Source organism: Natrix helvetica (assembly GCF_964273705.1).
Source record: "Natrix helvetica genome assembly, chromosome: 4".
Classification (NCBI taxonomy): Eukaryota; Metazoa; Chordata; class Lepidosauria; order Squamata; family Natricidae; genus Natrix; species Natrix helvetica.
This window is the reverse complement of record NC_138550.1, coordinates 138,248,711-138,268,772: the sequence shown is the minus strand read 5'-3', so window position 1 is coordinate 138,268,772 and position 20,062 is coordinate 138,248,711. Positions and strand designations below refer to the sequence as shown.

At 37.4% G+C, this 20,062-nt stretch overlaps 1 protein-coding gene across 1 annotated transcript; it reads right to left on the bottom strand.

The window, feature by feature from the left end:
- Positions 1-11,455: 11,455 nt before the first annotated feature.
- Positions 11,456-19,558, bottom strand: LOC309391289 (fatty acid-binding protein 5-like). Its single transcript, XM_081951592.1, has 4 exons — positions 19,371-19,558; positions 17,142-17,314; positions 11,850-11,954; positions 11,456-11,697 (listed from the first exon to the last, which is right to left on the bottom strand). Exons 1-4 carry the CDS (start codon positions 19,447-19,449, stop codon positions 11,647-11,649), a joined length of 408 nt encoding a protein of 135 aa, XP_081807718.1. The 5' UTR covers positions 19,450-19,558; the 3' UTR covers positions 11,456-11,646.
- Between the last annotated feature and the right edge of the window lie 504 nt (positions 19,559-20,062).

The window sequence follows — 20,062 nt, the reverse complement described above, 5'->3', positions numbered from 1 at the left end:
TTCGGACAGTGCTGGCTCTTCGGCTTTGAAACTGAGATGAGCATAACTAGTACCTATGTGTGAGAGGAACCTTTATGTAGGGTGTTTCTTTTAGTATTTGCTCTTGAATTTTCCTTTGTAAAGCAAAGCTAGAAACATAAACATTTTTTTTAATCCTTACGAACCTCTTTCCGATTTGTCTCTTTCAGATTTGTCCTTCACTTTCCCCAAGAAAATACGATGGTTGTGTGTAGTTTAGATGTTCCCTATAGATTGTCTAGTAGTTGATCAAATTTTGGTGTTGAGTAATCCTGACACCTAGTGGATCCAAGTGAAATCCACAAAACATTTTGAGGAATAAAGAGGCAGAAAGGGAAATAAAAGACATAAGAAAAACCTTAAAGAAAGGATAGGAAACATCAGTTTCGTAGACTGTTTTGGTGATTTTATGATGATATATGCTGTGTTCTCTCTCCTCTCCCCTTACCTATCTACACACTTATATCCATCGTGTTAGCTGTTCTTGAGCAAGTATGGGAGGTGACATAAATGTTTTCCTAAAATGTGAAGATGCAACTGAATTCGTGATATTCAATGTGCCAGTCTTCTGGAAAAGCAGAAGAAAACCAGTTTGGCATGCTGGCTGAGAGAGTCAGTTTGGCATAATGGTTAAGACTCCAGGCTAGAAACCAAAAGACTGAGAGTTGTTAGGCATGAAAACCAGCTGGGTGACTGTTATGTATATAGTTTTCCCTCTGGTCCGCTGCACTAGGGGGCGCTGTGCTAAACGCTGATTGGCTGACTGCTCTGACAGCGGCATATATAAAGGCTGTCAGAGCAGAGCTCAGCTGTTGCCTGTTAGCGAAGCGCGTGTATTGTGAATTGCCGCGTTGGCAACCTGTTAGCAATAAATTGTTAGCATTCTGTTAAGTCCTGGCTCGCCTCCATTTGTCCACCTGTGTTCTCCGCAAGATAGAACAGTGACTTTGGCCAGTTACTGTCTCTCAGCCCAGCCCGCCTCAAAGGCTTCTTGTGGGAAAAGTAGCTGGGAGAAATGATATTATGTATGTTTGCTGCTTTGAGCTATTTATAAAGAAATAAATGCAGGATAAAAATCAACTAAATAAAATAAATAATAAAAGAGAAATGCAGACTGTGTAAAAGCAGAAGAAAGTGCATCAGAAATATTTTTGTTGCATTCATGAATAAATAATTTCATGAATAAATAATAACAAGGGCTAAAGCCTATTATACGTGATACATACCTCTCCTTAGAAATTCAGCTATTTCATGTCACTGAAAGAAAACCCCAACCACAGAGGCAAAATTTCTTTGAATGCATTTTGGAGTTTAATCAACCTATGTATTCTTAATGAGGCTTAGATTTAATTACTTTTAAAGATTATCCAAGGGAAGCATTAATTTTTTTTGGGGGGGGGGGCTGCCAGTGATCATTCAGGAAAAAGAATTTGCAATTACAATGATATAATCAATGCCTGCAATATGAACATATTGCACACCTGATATGCTAGTATATCTCATGTCTGTGCTTGTATGTGTTTCTAGTGAAATTCAACTGTATGAGACAATGGAGATCAGTGCTCATGAGATACATTCAGTGTGGTCTGCTAGTGCAATAGATTCCCCCTCTTTCATTTCAACCTGTGTGCACCCTCTAAGCCAGTTGTCGAGGTATGATGGCAAGAAAAGAAAGGTGGCTTTGCAGAGAATCCATACATACAAATTTTACAAATTTACAGTTTTTATCTTGTGTTGTGCATATTCATCTTATACTGAGTCAAGTCTTCAGTCAAATCAACTGAGGATGAATGGCTGTAACTTTTGTAAGACATCAGAGCAGGAACAAGCTAAGGAGGCAGTTGGACTCTGGAAAAACAAAGGAGAAAAATAAACAAGGGGTTCCATGAAGGTGTGTGTGTGTGTGTGTGTGTGTGTGTGAGAGAGAGAGAGAGAGAGAGAGAGAGAGAGAGAGAGAGAGAGAGAGAGAGAGAGAGAGAGAGAGAGAGAGAGAGAGAGAGAGAGAGAGAGAGAGAGAGGTCAACAAGATGAAAGTTATAGTAGTACAATAGAACCTGATGCTACTATTATCTTGACTTTTTAAGCCACTCTGTGGACATTGTTGGTATTAAAATTGGAAAGGAAATGGTAAGAAAGCTGAATGAATTATTTGCATTACTGCAGGAGGTCTAGGTCAGAACATGAAACAGGCAAAGATAAAAGGGAAACAATGAATTTCATGGCCCTTTAAAGACTAGAAAAGTAGTCTAGTAGACTACTATTTCCACATATGGTTTCATTATTCAACTATTGTTCATATAGGAGATTTTATAAGTAAATGTCATTGAAGGAAGACAGGGGAAGCAAATATGGAAGTTCAGTTTCCCTTCTGTTGATTTCCTGGACAGATCCATATGATTGTTTTGGCAATGTATAAGTAATTTGTTCTTTTCAGCAAAAAAAAAGGAAAGCTTTTTACTTAGGTTTTTCTTTGCTTTTTACTTAGGCTTTGCTTATTTAGCCTGGGATCTCCTGATGATTCTCCTTTCAAATCTGAACCAGACCTGATCAAATTTACTTTAAAAGTAACCCCTACCAATTAAGAGCTTCCACCCAGCTGGGAATACAGGAAAGATGGGAGTAGCATTGGTGGGACTGTGATGGGAATAGCTATCTTAAAGCATTTAGTTGCTGTTTAATCAAATGTGCTAAATCTTCCAAGAGCAAATCTTCTAATAAACTTGAGCTTCCGTGCACCACCAAGGTATTTTATAAGGCAAGGAGGAAATTAAAGTTTAATGTCTTCCCAATAAAGTAGTGGAAAGCAGCCTGAAAAGATATATTTTCTAATAAACAATGAATGCTTTTTTTTACTGGCTTCTTATTTTCCATCTGAATTTCCTTTAACTGTCTTGAACAAAAATCAAAAGCAAATTCAGAATTGTGCAATACCAATCAAAATAACATCCTTTCTTTTGGAATAAATATTTTTTTAGAAACAGGAACTATCTATCCCCAGAAATAAACAGGAATTTTGCCAGAGATAGGGGTGGAGGGAGGGAGAAAGAGGGGGGGAGGGAGCGAGAGAGCTTTTTTACATGGTTGTGGATACAGAACAGGAAGTTCCAGGGGGATCAAGTATGTTGTGATGGCAACCCTTGATATTTTTTATGGGACACATCTAAAAAAAGAATGGGACTTCAATCCCATGTTGTGTTCACCATCTTGATTTTTTTTTATTCCATCCTCATGGATATCCAAATGCAAAACACCCAGGAGGGGGTCCATTTTTCTTTTGCAAAGCCCCTCGGGGAAGGATGAGACCTACTTTCTTCTCTGTGGATTATTTTTGATCAGGTCACTAAGCATTTTCATGACCAAGAAAACAAACAAATGGATTGTAGAACAAATCAATCCAAAATTCTTACTTGAGTTACAAATGACCAGGCTCAAATGATAGTATTTTGGATACAATCCCAGTTCATTTTCAATACAATAAAATGCAATCTACACGTGAAGCAAGAAGATAATTCATCACTGAAGTATCTAATTTAACTTCAGCTGCCCACTGGATAAGACATGAAAAACTGTATAGTTTAAAGCTAATGCACAATTCATTTTGACAATACCACTGTAGTGAATTTTTAGCCAATTGCTCATTTCAAAGCATGTCATCCTTAAAGTAATATATAATGTATCCTTACATGAGGATAAGTTTGAACGATATTATACAACCCCTGGAAAACTACCCCTGGGCCTTAATGAGGATACTCAGGAAAACAGCTATTTCAAATGAAGCCTGTGTAAATATGGTAAAATCTATGAAATGACATTGGTACCAATCCAAGACAAATATCCTTGCTTTCTCTAAATGCCAGCCCAAAACTATAGTTACTGGGCGCTATTGAAAAAAAATCCCTATGAATATGATGGTTACGTGTCAAGTGTAAGGACAAAAAAATACTTAGCCTGACTTCCTTTCTTGGAACAACAGCAAAAGCCATTTACATTTTCCTAAGAATTAAAAAAAAAGTAGACATAAGCAGCTAAGTGTTTTGCCAGCCACCCATTGCTTTCTGCCAGAAAGGCAAAACAAGGTCATCTCTTTCCCATTCACATATCTGGCTTTTGTTGTATTTATTATCTTTCTGTTTTGTGCAAGTGTGTTTTTTCCTTGCTGATGGAACAACTTTGCTTTTGCTATTTTCAAGCTTCTTGTTTTAATTTTATCTCTCTACAGCTGCCTGATTACAATATTTTGACAAATGGCGGTTTAGAGTATATGTTGAACAGTCTGAGATTAGAGTTACAAGAGGCCCCATGGAGAAATTGTTAGGCAAGGTCACGGCTGCAGTTCTGTTCAGCATTCCAGATATACAAGGTTCTATAGCAGCTTTCAAAGTTAAGGAGGGTAAGATAACATGGTGTTATCAAGTCTATATGTAGAGAAAGGGATTTGCAAATAGTTAGGCAGGGCACAGCAGCAGAAGGATAAGCTGACAGAGAAAATGCTATAGCAGCTAAATGGTCTCAGGTTTTATGAAAGAAAAGCCAAAAAGTACCCAATATTATTGATTGAAACCCAGATTATGCTAGGCTATCAAGATGCAACATCCTAAACAGAGAATTATTTAAAGTATTATTCAAAATAATGTAGCATTCTTTATTCGTCTCTTCTTTGATTTTCAATGCAACAGCATCAATTAATTGTCTGGAATGATATAGGGCCTCCTTTTTGAGCAGGGGGTTGGACTAAAGGACCTCCAAGGTCCCTTCCAACCCTGTTATTCTTTATTCTATCTCACTGATGGGACATTTAGGTTTTTGAGATCTCGGTCACTTGATTCTGGCATTAGGCATTAGGGTTGAAATTAGACTTGCCTTTCATTGCACCTGGATTTTTTTCTGCTTTTTCAGATTAAATATATTCATAAGAATGCAATGACCAGCAGGATAGACAGGAAGAGGACATATAATTTCTAATCCTTTCTTTGCCACTATCTATAATGGGTACATCATTACCACCAAATAAAAGTGTCGCACTGCTATAGGCTTATATATGATGAGACTCCTTGTTCTATTTAGTGTTTCTCTTCTCTTTGCCCCTGGAAAAATCTTCGCCAATCTGGAAAAGGAGTGCCTTGTCTTTTATATCTCCATTAAATCTCATTTTATTCCAGCTGCTGTTCTTTTCCTCCATTCAGTTAATATTGATATTATTTTGCAATTGAAAATTCAGGCCACCAAAATTTAGCCTAACCTGCAGTGGGGAAAGGGAAGGGAAAAGGGAAAGGAAAAACAACAGCTTTGACTCATATTCTGCAAAGAAACTACTGAAGGAAATCAGTGTTTGGATAAGTGATTTATTAGGTTTGGCAGCTTTCTTTGGCTAGTATATCAACAGGCATCTATTAGTATTTTAATGCAACCAGTAAGTTCTATTCCTGCTGCAGGCTGAAGACTTTTCCATAACAATAATATTCACAAAGGAACTGCGTCAACACTTCTGTGTGCTAATAAATAAAGTCTGCATTTTTGTGAAAATGTCTCAATTATAGGCAGGATGGGATATATTTATAAATAATTATGTCTAATTTTAACTGACACAGGATTTGGGGGGCCTGCTAATGCTAGAATAAATATTTAAATTAGAGTGTGAGATTTCCTATTGATTCTATATCTAATTATGGGCATGAAGAATTCCCCAAAACCAATGCATAAATTGAATGTTTATTTAATAAAATAATGAACTAATTGGATTTTTTACTACTACTACTACTACTACTACTACTACTACTACTACTACTACTACTACTACTAGATATTTATCCAGTTCTAGAAATAAAATTACACACTCTTTTGCCTAATTTTGATCAGAAGCTTAGATTAAGTCTTCACTTTTTGGTTTGTTTGTTTAATCTGCAGTTGCTAATATCTGAGATACCCACATTTGTAGACGAAGTCTAGTTTACACCCAGGTTCTTTAGAATGTTACAAATTCACTGCTGCAGCTAAACAGCTAATTGAACTTCCCAGCATTTTTCTACCACACTTTAAACCTCCCTCAATTCCTGAAGCTATAGGGCAGACTAGACGCAGAGGAAATAAGCTTATGTCCTCCATCATCTTACCTTTTTACCTCAGCTCCAGTATCTACTGTCTGAGACAGCTGCCTCTGTAGGTCCAAGGAAGCTACATGCAGATGGGGAATTGCTCTTCAATTAGTTTGATGAAATAATGGAGAGACTGTGACTATATGAAGACACATTCTTGGTCCATCTCATTTAGTTTTGTCTCCCCATTGGCTGTCAATAATTTATCCATGTTTATCAGGAAATTCATTGTTCTGAATTAAGGAACTCCTGCATGCAAAATTCATGCTGTGCCACAAAGCTGTACCTGCTTCTACTCTTCAGAGTGTTTATCCATTACTCAAGAATGTTCTGAATATTAAGTTGCTGATCAGTCTTTCCTAAATTTGATAGGAAGGCTTGGAATATGTTAGCACTGAGTTACATTAATATTACTCTTCTTGCACCCATACTGAGAATACCCATGCAGTATGATATGAATTCTGGGAGTTGAAGTCCACAAGTCTTAAAGTCCCCAAGTTTGGACACCCCTGTCATAGACTGTCCATTTCATCTTTTCATTCATTTCTTTGAAGCTGGAAAGCATTGGGCAAGTTCACCTGCTGTTACTTAAGGAGTGCAGGTAGTCTTCAACTTACAATAATTCCTTTAGTGACTGTTTGAAGTGACAACCGCACCAGTGGTGGGATTCAAAATGTTTACTACCGGTTCTGTGGGAATGGCTTGGTGGGCTTTGCTGCTATTTCTGTAACAGGTGCCCCAACCACAAGTGGAACTTTTTGTTTTGATTGATATGTTTACATTTTTGGTGGGGGAAAAAAAGCTAGTAAAAGAATGATAGCACTTCTCTTGTGAGATAAGGCTGAATTTTTCTCTTCTGCTTTGTTGTTCCTATCTCACATGCATGTACCTCAATGCCTATGGTAGGATAAAGAAAAAAGAAAGTAAAAAGGAAACATCAGAGGGACATTGCCCTATTTGGCAGCTATTTCTGCCTTTCCCTCTTAAGAATGCCATATAGTGAGTTGTGTGAACCAGTTCATTCTAGTTTGACAATGGTAAATGGGTCGATGCAATGTGTAAATCAAGCCAACTGTGATTAATTGGTTGGTTTAATAAGGTAAAACAAATAATTACTTAGCACTGTTAACCCAGTTATCTTTGTTTACAACATGAAATGGGATTTAATTTTGCTGCAGAATTTGTACTATTGCATATAACAATGTATTGCAATACATTTAAAAACTGTTGCAATGTACTTACCGTAATATATTATTTTAAAGACAACAATATTGATGGAAGCTTTGAATTCAGATTGGAGCTGCAGGATGAGAAGTTCATGAGATGCGTAAGCTAAAATGTTTGTCCTTTTTGAAGGTCCTAAAAAAAAACCAACCTTCCCTAATTCACAATTTTTAAAAGGATAGAGAGATCTTTTTTTTATCTTTCTCCAGAAGTGAAGATGTTTCTTGGATGAGAAGTGAAACATTTTCAAAGGAAAAAATCAAGAAAGTCCAGTTGCCTTTTAGAAAAAGCACATTTGGGACAATCAGGCTGTGGATGATTGAGAATCTTCATTGACATCTGTCTCCAGAATTTAATTAACAATTTGAAAAAGACATTATTGTGTATAATAGACTTCTCTTTTTTTGTATTTTGTAAACAAGTCTAAATTAATTGTCTTAATCAATGGAACAAATCTGTCAACTCTTTTAATGGTAATGAAAAAATTTAAAACTATTTTGATACCTATAGAACAGAAGATTTGTATTTTAGGGTTGAACTGTGAGGTCTTTGGTGCTCTCTGAACTTGGTTGTTTTCTTGAAGACATTTCATTACAAATTAGATAATATCTTCTGTTCTAATAGAAAGTGGGGTTTGCTCTCATTTTATATACTAGTGGCTTGGTCAGTCAGAGTTGGTGGGAGTGGTTTTGGTGACTGAGACCAAATCCATTGTTTACTAGCACTAGTTAACTGATGTTAACTAGTTTGGTAATGAAACGTTTGGAAGAATATAACTATTCTGAACTCATGGCAAGCTAGGAAACAAAGGCAGCCGAAAGTTAATTCACCAGAATATGTACATGTTTAACTCTGCTTTGTTGATCTTATGTTTCACAAAAATCACATTTTTTTTCTTCCTCCAATTGAGACTTCAGTTTCATTGTTATGCCATTATTTATTATTTTGTCTGTTGATTACAAAGCTATTTCCCCTCATCCTCTCTATCAGTCTCTATTCTTCAAAAGATCTCCTACAATGAAGCAGAAGGAACAGACTATAATTGTCTGTAGGCTACAGATCTGTTTGGAATAAAGCTATTTGATAAAATAATTTTTTAAAAAAGTAAAGCAAACAGATGAGACTTGGCTAGGTTTATATGAGCTTATATTTGGATGCATTCTAAATATTGCATATTATGTAGTAGGCCAGTGGAAATTTGTAATTCAAAATACATTTCACTTTTGGGAGCTATTCTTGAAGATGCAGGAACTAAGCAGACACACCCTTCAATATCCTATTTAATCACATCCAAGACATACAAAAGCTTGATTAAAATAAAGAGAACAGCATTAGAACAAAATTCACAGTACAATGGAATAATTCATTTTATTAGGACCAAACTTTCTTCTCATAATTAGCGATGTTACTTTTACTATAGTGAGCAATGCATTAATTGGTAATTGTACATTATTTTAAAGGGGAATAAAAATACTTCAAGGATTACTTAAGAAGACGGCAGTGGTGGGTTACAATCGATATGCCCCAGTACGGGCGTACCAGTGTCTGCCGGGAGCACCAGGTACTGTTCCGGTACGGTGCTCCGGAGGGCCCACCTGCCCGCCCGCCATCCTTACCTGTATTAGCTACCAAGCAGCTGGAGCGTCGCAGAGACATTGCAGAGCAATGCAGACAGTAAGTACGCATGCGCGCACTGAGCGCATTCATGTGGTGGACGCCGGGCCCCGTTGCACCGTACTGGTTGCAATGGGATCCGGAACCCCTCGAAGGGGGGGGAACTGTCAAATAGCCAATATCTTCAATTCAAAGTCATTGGTTGGTGAAAAATAATGCCAACCTTCTACCTGTAACGAACACAGCTTGCTTTGACCTGTTTTAACTATAATTGTTTGAATTACATATTGTTCTATGACGTGCTACTATTTATGTTGATTCAATATGTAGTACTCAAAACTGTCTAAAATGAAAAACAATCTGCTTCTTTGTCAAATGAAAAATAGAACTGACATTTTTGGGAGGATGAAGTGAGGGAGAGTAATTCTGACTCCTGAGTATCACAGAAAAGATCAATCCCAATTCACTTTAAATTGAGATAAAGAATTTTAAGAAATAAAGAGAAATTCTATATGCTAACTGCCACCAGATTTTAGTAGTTTTTACATTAGCTAAGAGATGGCATTTCAATCTGAATGATATGATGGTCATTTCGTTCAAAATGAATAATATGCAATACTTTGGATTCACTTCCCAAAAGGTTGTTTGCCATATGCATAGACATTCATGTGATTTGGGGGAAAGATGCAGTTGTTAAAGAGTTGCAGATAAATGCTATGTTCAGGATTACATATTCCTAAACATCACTTTGGAGTCAAATCTGAAGATCTGGATATCTTTACTAAATATGATGTAGCAAATGTTGTGAGCTGCATGAGTTTGGATTGGAAGGAATGGAGGTATAATTATTTAGAAGTAAGCCCTATTGATTTCAGGTGAATTTACTTTACTAGAAGATGACTAGAATAAGATTCAGGTTAAGCCTTTCTCATCTAAAACCATTATAAACCATATCAGTAGATCAAGTGCTGCAACTTGCTCTGAGTAAAGAAAAGGAGGCATTGAAATATACAAATTATCCATTAATTTCAAAACAGGGGAAGATAACATGATCACTGGTGCTCAGTTCTAAAACAGTGGTTAAAAATATTTATTGCGCTGGAAAAATTTAAATAATCACAAAGGAAACAACTGGGGAGAGTACTTAAATCCCTCCAGGTTTCAAGAATATTTTTTGTATTCCAAAGATAGGACATTAATAAATAAATCAAAACAGTTGGAATCCACTGGTGTATGTTTAACCTAAGCAATCTGCTTCAGCCATCTGTTCTGGGCAGCTTTAGAAATTATAAGATTCCATGAACATGGTTAAATGATCAAAGTAAGATTTGTGACTTTACTGCAATCACTTCTTCATGGGAACTGCCTGAGGTTCTAGCACTTAAAGCTATAGCACGTTTGGGAACAAAAAAACATCCTACCAAGTTTTTGCATCAGAATCAAGAACAAAGCTGGATAATTTTTTTTAAAAAAAAATGCTTTCTTCCCACAGCTTCTTGGAACGGTTGTATGAAAAAGAACTGAATGAAAGCCTACGATTACTGACTTTCACTCAGCAGACTTTCGGCAATTTGATCCATAGATTTCAATGGCCTTGGGTAGTTGTAGGGCAACTTGTGTAGTTGTATAAGGCAAGACTTGTCCTCATTGGAAATTGATTACCTTCCCCAAACTCTGCAAACCTTCCATTCTCCATGGAATACCAGTCTTGGTGTGTTTCCTCTTGGAATGCAGCATTATTTATAAATAAATTGACTCTGGGTTCAAAGAAAGACAGCACTGAGGATCACACAAGTGTTTAGTAGAGCTGAGATGAAAGCAAATGCTGGAGGCACAGTGTTTGATGTGTTGTAGTAATCCTCTGACCTGGTGCAATTCCAATATGGTAGATCTGCAACTCTGCAACTGGTTCTAGGTTGGAGAAAGACTACACTACAGCATGCCAGTCTTAGCTATTTGTCCATTTTTTCTGACTTCTTGTGTGTGTTTAACTGCTGTTCCAATGACGGCTGATTGAATTTCCAGTTTCAAGCAGTTCAAAGTGTTTTTCAGCTCAATTGCATTCGGGGAAGGGATTTTGGTGTTGCATTTTTAAATAGAATAAGTAGATGCATACATTATTCTAAATCAGGGGTGTCAAACTCGCGGCATCACATCGTCACATGATGTATCGTGACTTTTGTCCCCTTCGATAAACTGGGGGTGGGCGTGGCCAGCACATGGTCCGGGGGCTGTGAATTTGATACCCCTGTTCTAAATCATAGCCTCATTTCATCAGGATTTGTTGAATTATAATTCAACTAATTACTTAGTGCAGTGTATTAATGTTGCTATTGAGGTCTGCTTTTAGGGGAAAATGTATACATTCACGCTATATGTGTGCCCAGCATTCTTTTTCTAAAATACATTTTAACACTTTTCCTACTATTTTATTTATCTAATTTCAAGTTCCTCAACTTTCTTAAAAGGGCAAGGGGAATATTTCACAAATATTAACACAGTTACAATCTCTTTTGAAATTTTAAAATTTAATCATTGTCATCAAGGACTTTAAATTGCATACAACACTGTTTCTTGCACATGATGGGTTTTTTTTTTAAAAAAATCTAGTTTAGAAAGAAGAAGAAAAAAGAAAAAAATATGGACTAGTCCTTTTTCGAGGATGATCTGCCACTCTCCAAAATAGACATCAAGCTCTTCATACTTTTTTATAAACACGAGTACATTTGACACCATTCAAGACACATTCCTGGAAAATAAAAAGATACATACATTCTCTTTTTACAAACAGATTGTTTGGAAGCAGGGTAAGGTAGGTGGATATTTATGGTATTTGTGATAAGTTACATTTCATTTATAGTGTACAAATTTAGCGTAAGGAACAGAGAAAATTCTACTTACAACTATCAATTTCCCATCTTCTATCTTCCTTATTATTGTGGTTTCTTTGCCATCCCACTGTTGGACCTGGGTCAATACATTGTTGTCATCTAACGTAATGAGGGTCTGTAAAGGAAGATAGAAGTTTAGTAGTGTGCTCTTTCCTTCATGGGGTTGATTTTCAATTTGTCTTGAGACTGAAGGGAATGAAACTATAGTTTCTAGGCTTGTGATTCACAAAGTGTGATACACAATCAAAATCAGAGGCAAACTCAAGCATTTCATGACTGCAACATCCTTCAAGAACTTGAGATTTCTTGCTTCTTCTCCACCCACTCCTTTTTATAACATTCTGGCTGGTGAAGAATTCCGGAGAACTGACAGTGTGCCCATTGTTATTTGGCTCTAATAAAAGGACTACCCAACTATGCATTTTATATCTATTTGTTTAAATGATTATTATCCAGGGAAAGGCTTGCCTAAATACTGTCCCTTCCTGCTCATACAAAGTGTTTTTCCTGAGTGACAACTTATTGTAACAACTACATGGCTCATCTAACCGCATGCAATATTTGATTACACACTGAAGAAAATTTCAGCAGATGCCAAATTTGTAACTATGTGGAAAGTTCCTTTCATCAGATCAAAGGAGACAATAGTCTCATACCATTTTAAATATATCTGCTATCTCCAGTTCGCTCTTAGGTTTTTAGTATTATGGCTTCTATCCAAGCCTACATCCAATCTTATTCTTAAGCATAACTTGATCCAAGAATTCCACACCCTACTGACTGACCAAGTTCTCCCCCCTCCCTTTGAAGGCAAGGGCAGAAAGACAAAACATTCTTTGCAAATTCTCTATGAGAACAGCAACACTCTTGGCCATCACTATATAATCAGAAACAAAAATACAGGTTTTTTAAAAAGGGGAAAAACTAAACATATTGTGGAGGCTCTATGCAGCTGTATGTTTTTTTTTAAACTGTAAAATCTACAGCAATCTTTGCCAGTAGCTTGAAAAACAACCAAAAACATTTTGAGCCAAAAGTAGAGTATTAAAAGAATGTCCAGAACACCAACTACTGAATATTTGAAGGATTTGATCACTTCACTTGGGTTTCCTCTGGGAGAATGTCTCAGTTTATTGCCCCCTGATGGATTCCTAATCTTAATAGCACCCTAAAAATGTGTTCCTTTCACTCATAGTAAAGTCATCTCTCATCATTATGATATCTCTACTCTCAGTGTTCTACAGTTCCCACTGCAGAACTTTTATTTCCATTTTTTTTTCAACAGAAAAACCTGTTTGGCTTTTTGTTGTTTAAAACAATGGGTAAATCTGTGCTTTTTGCAGCTAATCTGGAACTCTCACATAATAGTCCTCTATTTTTGTCCTGCTGGGATTGCTGTTTCTGAAGTTCCATGATGGTTGGCAGCAGAGGTGGTATTCAGCAGGTTCTGACCAGTTCTGGAGAACCGGTAGCGGAAATTTTGAGTAGTTCGGAGAAGCAGTAAATACCACCTCTGACTGGCCCCGCCCCCATCTATTCTCTGCCTCCCGAGTCCCAGCTAATTGGGAAGAAATGGGGATTTTGCAGTAAACTTCCCCTGGAGTGGGGAGGGAATGGCGATTTTACAGTATCCTTCACCTGCCATGCCCACCAAGCCACACCCAACCAGTCATGCTTTAAATTATGCGAAATTGTTTCCTCTGATCTTGATATAAGGGTTTTGCTTATTTAATGTATAATAGAACTGCAATTCTGTAGTGGAGATATTTTGCTTGTATGTTGTGCTGTATGACCTGCTCATATTAGATTAGATAGTTGATTTCACTCTGAATTTAAAAATCTTATATTATTCTTGATTATGCAGGTAGTCCTTGGTTAACAATAGCAACTGAAATTGAGAACTGTGTCACTAAGCAATGTAGTTGTAAAGCACGATGTGCTGTGTTCTGACACTTTCAGTTGCCATTGTTAAGCAATCAACGCTTAACATGTGGATATTAAGCGTGAAGTTATCATGGTGCTGAATAAAGAAACTTATGATTGATGCTTGTGGCTGCAGCCATCACAGTGTTCCTGCAGTCACGTGATTGTGATTTGGGTACTTGGCAACCAGCTTGCAATTATGACAACTGCAGCTCCCCATTAGCCCATGATAATCATTTGGACCTCCTGCTGGCTTCCCCATTGACTTTGCTTTTGGGGAACCTCTGGTGAAGTACACCGCATGCAGAGTTTTTTTGTGGGTGTGTGGGTGCAGTGGACATATGATATTTTGCCTTGCTATGTCTTTTTTATTCTTCATTTGGTATTTTTTGTAGGCTAGTTTGCTATCTGAGGTATTCAGTAAGCCTTCATGATACACTAGTTTCAGTGCATCTTCTTTACCATCCTTCAAATATTCTTTCAACGCCCTTTCTTCTTCTTCTTCAGCTGTCTGAAGTACTTGCAACATTCCAGGACCATGACAAGGCTGTCAACATCACTGTGTGGGTGATGAACATGATTCATTGTCATGATTTTTCTGGTCTTCCTATTCGGGGCTTTCAGTTCTTCTTGAGTCCAGTCAATTATTCCAGCTGTGTTCATTTCCTCGATGACATTTCCTCTACTAAACTTGGATTTTAAGATCTTCTTCACTTTCATGTATTCCCTTCTAACCTTTGTTTTTACTTTAGTGTGCTTAATGTTGTCAGCTATTATTATTATTATAGTTGGTCACAGTCAGTCAGATGTTAGATTGGATTTGACATTTTTATACACTATCAAGTCCTTCCTAAGAATCTGGGATAACATAAATTCTTTGATGATGATGATGATGATGAAGGACACAAAAATGGAAATCACAAGACTAGTTCTTTAGATGGTGTTGGTCTTCATAGATCAAGTTCTTCCCAAGAATCTAGGCTGTCGTAATGTGTATGTGCAGATCCAAGCACACCTTTTGTAATTGATAGAATGAAATTTTGTCAATGTGCAGATTTTCTAAGTGCCATTCAAGACTTTTTGGTATGGCACTCAGTGTGCTGACCATCACTGGGAGCATCACAGCTGGTTTATGCCATAATCTATCAAGTTTCTAGATCTTAATACTTAGAAATCTTCTCCCGTTCTTTGCCTTGCATTCTACTACTCTTTGGATCACCACATGTCCACTTCTTTCTTTTTAACTACTGTTTAATCTGGTGTTTTATGATCCAAGGCTTTATCAATTTCTATTTGGAAATCTCATAATATGGACCATTTTTTATTTGTAGCATTTCTTTCTTTGTTTTTCTTTTTCTTTCTTTCTTTCTTTTTTTCTTTCTTTCTTTCTCTCCCTCCCTCCCCTCCCACTTCATGGTCTGTTTCTTTTATTCACCTCTGGGAGGAAGTTTTGAAGTATCTATAGTAGTACTACTAGATTCTGTAACAGCTTTGATCCTTGTGCCATCCGTCTTGTAAACTTGCAGGATTTTTTTTGGCCATGTATATGTATACATTTAAACTAGACTCTGATGTTTCCCTGTATCATATATGTGTATGTGGGTATAAGCATAATGGTTATCTTTTGAGAGCTGAATGATCTGAAATTTCATTTTAACGTATGCTGATTAGTGTACATAGTGACAATGAAGATTCTATTCTATTCTATTCTATTTCATTCATTCCATTCTATTCTAATGTTGGAACTCTAAATTGAAAATATATGGTTAACAGACACAACCCATATCTGTATCTGTTTAACCACTATACCCATTTAAACTGATCTATGACCACAGATCATAAGGATGATTCACCCAACACTTGAAAGAGGGCAAATTTCAAAAACTATGGAATACTAATAAAAAATAAATCTACAATACTTGGCATCTAGAAATTGATGCATGATGAAGAAATATGTTATTTGAATAATCAGCATTGAAGCATTGAAATTCAGTTAATATATTCAGCATCACTGTCTACCTGATTCTATGTAAGATCTAAGCCTCATTCCCAAATGCATTTAAATATTTTTAATAAATTATACTTTTCTACTTCTTTCCAGGCAAATGACACTGCTTATGTAATCATAGTTTCCTGATCATTCACGTTTTTTCCTCTGTGTGTATTTAAAAAATGACAGAAAAATATATATTAGAGCAGACATCCCCAACTTTGTGGCTAGCTACATGCCTGACACTATTAAAAAAAGTACCACTTGGGAAGGCTTACTTAGAGACAATTACACAGAAACATAAATACTACATACAAATTACTCTCAAGCTGATCAGTTCTCCTGGTTTATACAGTGGATTCAGGTAAAGATAATATTTGTAAAGTTCAGTCTACAAAACTGTTCTGTATTACACATTCTTGAGTTTGAACTTTATTTCTAAGATTTTTGTTTATTTATTTGTGGTAATTGCCTTTGCAGACATATGTAAATTGAGAGTAACATTATGAGTTGTATCCCTGTATTTTGCAAATACACTGGCTCTTGAATCTGGCTTAGATTCAGCTCAAAACGTTAGTTCAGCACAGCCACCAGAAGTTGGCTGTAACAATTAAAATGAGCACAAAATGACAGGGAAGGGATACACATATCTGTGTGATTGTACACACAAGAACAGTGGCCAAACTCCTCTAGATACGAGCACTGATGAATAGAAAAATGCATTTTTCAATGTGTTGGTGCCTGACCAGTGAATACACTGTCCAGAGAAGCTCTTTATTCCAGTGCCAAATTCCTTATTTTCCCATATAGATTTAATTGTTTATGGCAATGGTGGCATTGTTTTATGGCCCAGAGCCACACTTAACATGGAGCAGAAAACTACAAAACTGGATTTTGGAAGAACGTAGATTTGTTAAAACAACTGGGACAAATGAGTTTTAATCTAAGAACTGACACCAAACATCATACTGATCAATGAAAATTTTTCCTTGAGCATAAATGCACTTTTCTGCCACTACCACTGTGTGCAGTGCAAATGATTCTGCTTGTACTCAGTGGGCATTTTTAAGTATGTGGACTGAGTTTAAGATCTTAAACTAGTTTCTTCATGTTACAAAACTCACCAACACTATTCAGATCAAAACAGCACAGCACAGAGTTCTTGAATTAGGAGTAGTTTGGGCATATCCTGGGAGTAATGGACTAGTGCGTAAGTCAAGGATCTAGGTTGGGACTGCTACTGTTGAGATGTTTGAGTTAAAACAAAAGAAACTGTATTTTTGTGGAGGTAATGACGTTATTTGACTTCAGGAGTCATTGAGCCAAATAATTAAAAATCAGTTTAGCATGTTATATTTGATGTGTTCCCTGGATTACAGTCTCATTTACCTGAGTTTTTCGACCATCTATCGTGTTTTCATCAAATTTTTCATTTAGCTTGAAGCTGAATTCTGAGGTCTTGAAAGTGCTTTCAGTTTTGACTGTGAAAGTATCGCCATTCTTGGTGATGATAACATCTGGCTTGGCCATATTTCCCATCTTTCTCATTGCCATACCCACACCTGCCAAAAGGAGAGAGAATTTACTTTTAAATAGGTTCAGCCAAGCACAGTCATTATCTAAACACTCTCACACAAGATTAATTATCTTTTTTAATTATCTAGCATGAGAGGGAGTTTTCCAGTCAATGAGATTACTTCCCCTTCTCATTAAATTTTAATTACACATCACCCTTGCAAAACTCGGTAAAACTCAAACTGACCTAAAATGAGTTCTATTCAGAATTAAAATGCTTGTATGGAGAAAAGCATATTCACAAGTCTGCAGTAGGATTGGAACAAAACCATTCTACAGTATGTCAGTATATTTCTTCTCACTGTAATCTATTACAGCAACTTCTGGTAAGGCAGAGAAAAAAATCAATGCAGAGTAATTACTTTGACTCCCAAAAACATGAAGTTTGTGTCGTTCCAGGAGTTTGGGTTCAACAGATTTTGGAGATCACAAAATTGTCACATTTCAGATTTCCTGAGTGAGTTCTGGATTTTCCTGTCTCTTGTCTTAAAGCAGGAATATTGGTTAGGAATAGACTTTTTGTATTGCATGTAGTGTGATCTAGTTAAGGAACTACATTTTATATATGGTGTATAGACCAATGAAAATGTAGTATGTTTTAATTTAAATGGGCCCCAGAACTCTCGCTGTGCAATATTTTGGCTACAGGAACCAAATGTATTAAATAATCATCACTGAACTATATGAGTGAAATGGTTCCAGAAGGACGGGGCGGGGGGGAGGAATTCAAATAAAATAATTGTAAGGAAGTTAATTCTGTACTCTTTCTAACTTCTATCTCAACAGGAGTCACTACAAGTGATGATTAAACTCTGTCATTGCTAGACTCAGTTTTGTCTTTCTCGGCATGAAGTTACAGGAAATTTGCTCCTCTTGCAACATTTCCAGTGCTGCATCAAACTATTTGAAACTCCTAAATATTACAAGCATACATTATGTTAATATAGACCTGAGCACACTCAGGTAAAAGCCAAGGAACATAGCATGTATCACAGAAAACTATTTTTCTAAAGAAGTACTCTTCTTCCCTGGGGGAAGTTCAAGAAAAGAGCAACTGTATTCATTTAAAGCCATCCCCACATGCTCAACTCATTCAGTCCTTTTTTTTCCTTCTCTCTCTTACACACTTTTCATACGCAGCCCATCTGCAATCTTACTTTCTGCAATCTCAGCCCATCAGCTCCATCGAAACAATGTCTGTTTGTGTGCTTGTTATAAAAGCTACTTGAGAATGCTTTTGCAGACCTTGGACTGAGAACATTTTTAAGAGCTGAAAAAAATAGGCACAAAGCTCATAATTCCATATTTCCAAACCTTTATAGGCTTCCAAAAGGAAAAAAAATAAAGCTTTTTCATCATCATCATCATCCATCACTGTAACCTAGATGACAAAGCCGTATGCACATTTTAGTGAAATAGGGCTGCATGCTGAAAAGCACATTTTGCATAACAACTGAATAGAATGCCATGTATTGAGAGAGAGAGAGAGAGAGAGAGAGAGAGAGAGAGAGAGAGAGAGAGAGAGAGAGAGAGAGAGAGAGAGAGCAGCTACACATACATCAGACAGTTTGAGTTACAATCAATATTTCATTTTAATCCAAAGCAGCCATTTTAAACAGACAAAGCCACCCTTCTCTTTAAAAAAAAAGTGATGGGCACAGGGTAGGGTGAATTACAGCAATCCTACATTTTTTGGTCAAATGCACTTATGAGATCCACATTTACTCGGAACTGCCAATCTGCATCTTTGAATATAATATATTTACAAGAATACAAGAATGGAACATATACATAAGAAAATGTGATGTTGCTGCTGCTATTATTATTGTTGTTGTTATTGTTATTATTATATTATTGTTATTATTATTGATTGACCTATTTTCCAGCCATTCCATCCACATCCTTTTTAAAAATGTTTTGCCCAAGAGGAATCCGAGGTCTGTAATTCTCCTTTGTGAGAAGAAGGATTATTTTTTTTCTATTCTTGTCATAATTCCCTGACATTCTTTTTGGACAGCACTCCCAATTCCCTTCCCTTCTTACCTAATTCCTTCATATAATCCTCAAAACCTTCACTGGAGACCAGGCTCCATTTGCCTAAGAAAGCTTCCACGTTAGCCATTGCGCCGAGCCGGAGATGCTAAGAGTCGCGCCGCCGGGAAAGAGAAGATCCGAGCTAAAGAGGCTGAAAGGAAAAGCACCAAGCAGAGCCGGGAGAAGCAGGGTGCGGGCTGGGGTGCCTTTATATAACTGTCTTGGGCATGTGGTGCCAGCCAGGGCCAATGAAGAAGAGCGACGTCAGCGCGCTCGCCCTCGCGCTGCACTTAGCCAGAGGGAAGCTGCGGTTGGCGATGCTGGCGAGCCGCAGGGCTCGCCAAGTGGTTGGTTCGCTTTGGAAGGGAAAAGTGCGAAGGGCTCGCTGGAGGAGATTCGCGCCGCCGCCGCCGCTGATGCTCGGAAAGGCGCCGGGTATCCCTAGTGCAACTCCGCCCCCTTTCTCAGTGGCGAAGCCAAGCTGGGCTCCCTCAATTCTGGGGTGGTTGCGCAATTGTCTTGCCTCCACTCCTGGGTTCCCGGAGGCAAAAGCGCTGCGTCTCTGCTAACGCAGACTTTGCCCCCTCCCTCCCCCGCTCCCTGCCGTCTCCAGAACTTGGCTGATCTCGAAACGCTGCCCCGGGTCAGACCTGGGATACCCCAGGAAATCTACTGCCGCCAATTAAATTAGGGAAGCTGAA

What these genes read in the sequence shown, in the direction of transcription:
- LOC309391289 (XM_081951592.1), bottom strand. Translation starts at nt 19,449, where the DNA reads ATGGCTAACGTGGAAGCTTTCTTAGGCAAATGGAGCCTGGTCTCCAGT. An exon ending in GGATTATATGAAGGAATTAG is followed by an intron (nt 17,315 to 19,370) that starts GTAAGAAGGGAA and finishes TCCTTTTGGCAG; the next exon opens with GTGTGGGTATGGCAATGAGA. An exon ending in AAGATGGGAAATTGATAGTT is followed by an intron (nt 11,698 to 11,849) that starts GTAAGTAGAATT and finishes TTTATTTTCCAG; the next exon opens with GAATGTGTCTTGAATGGTGT.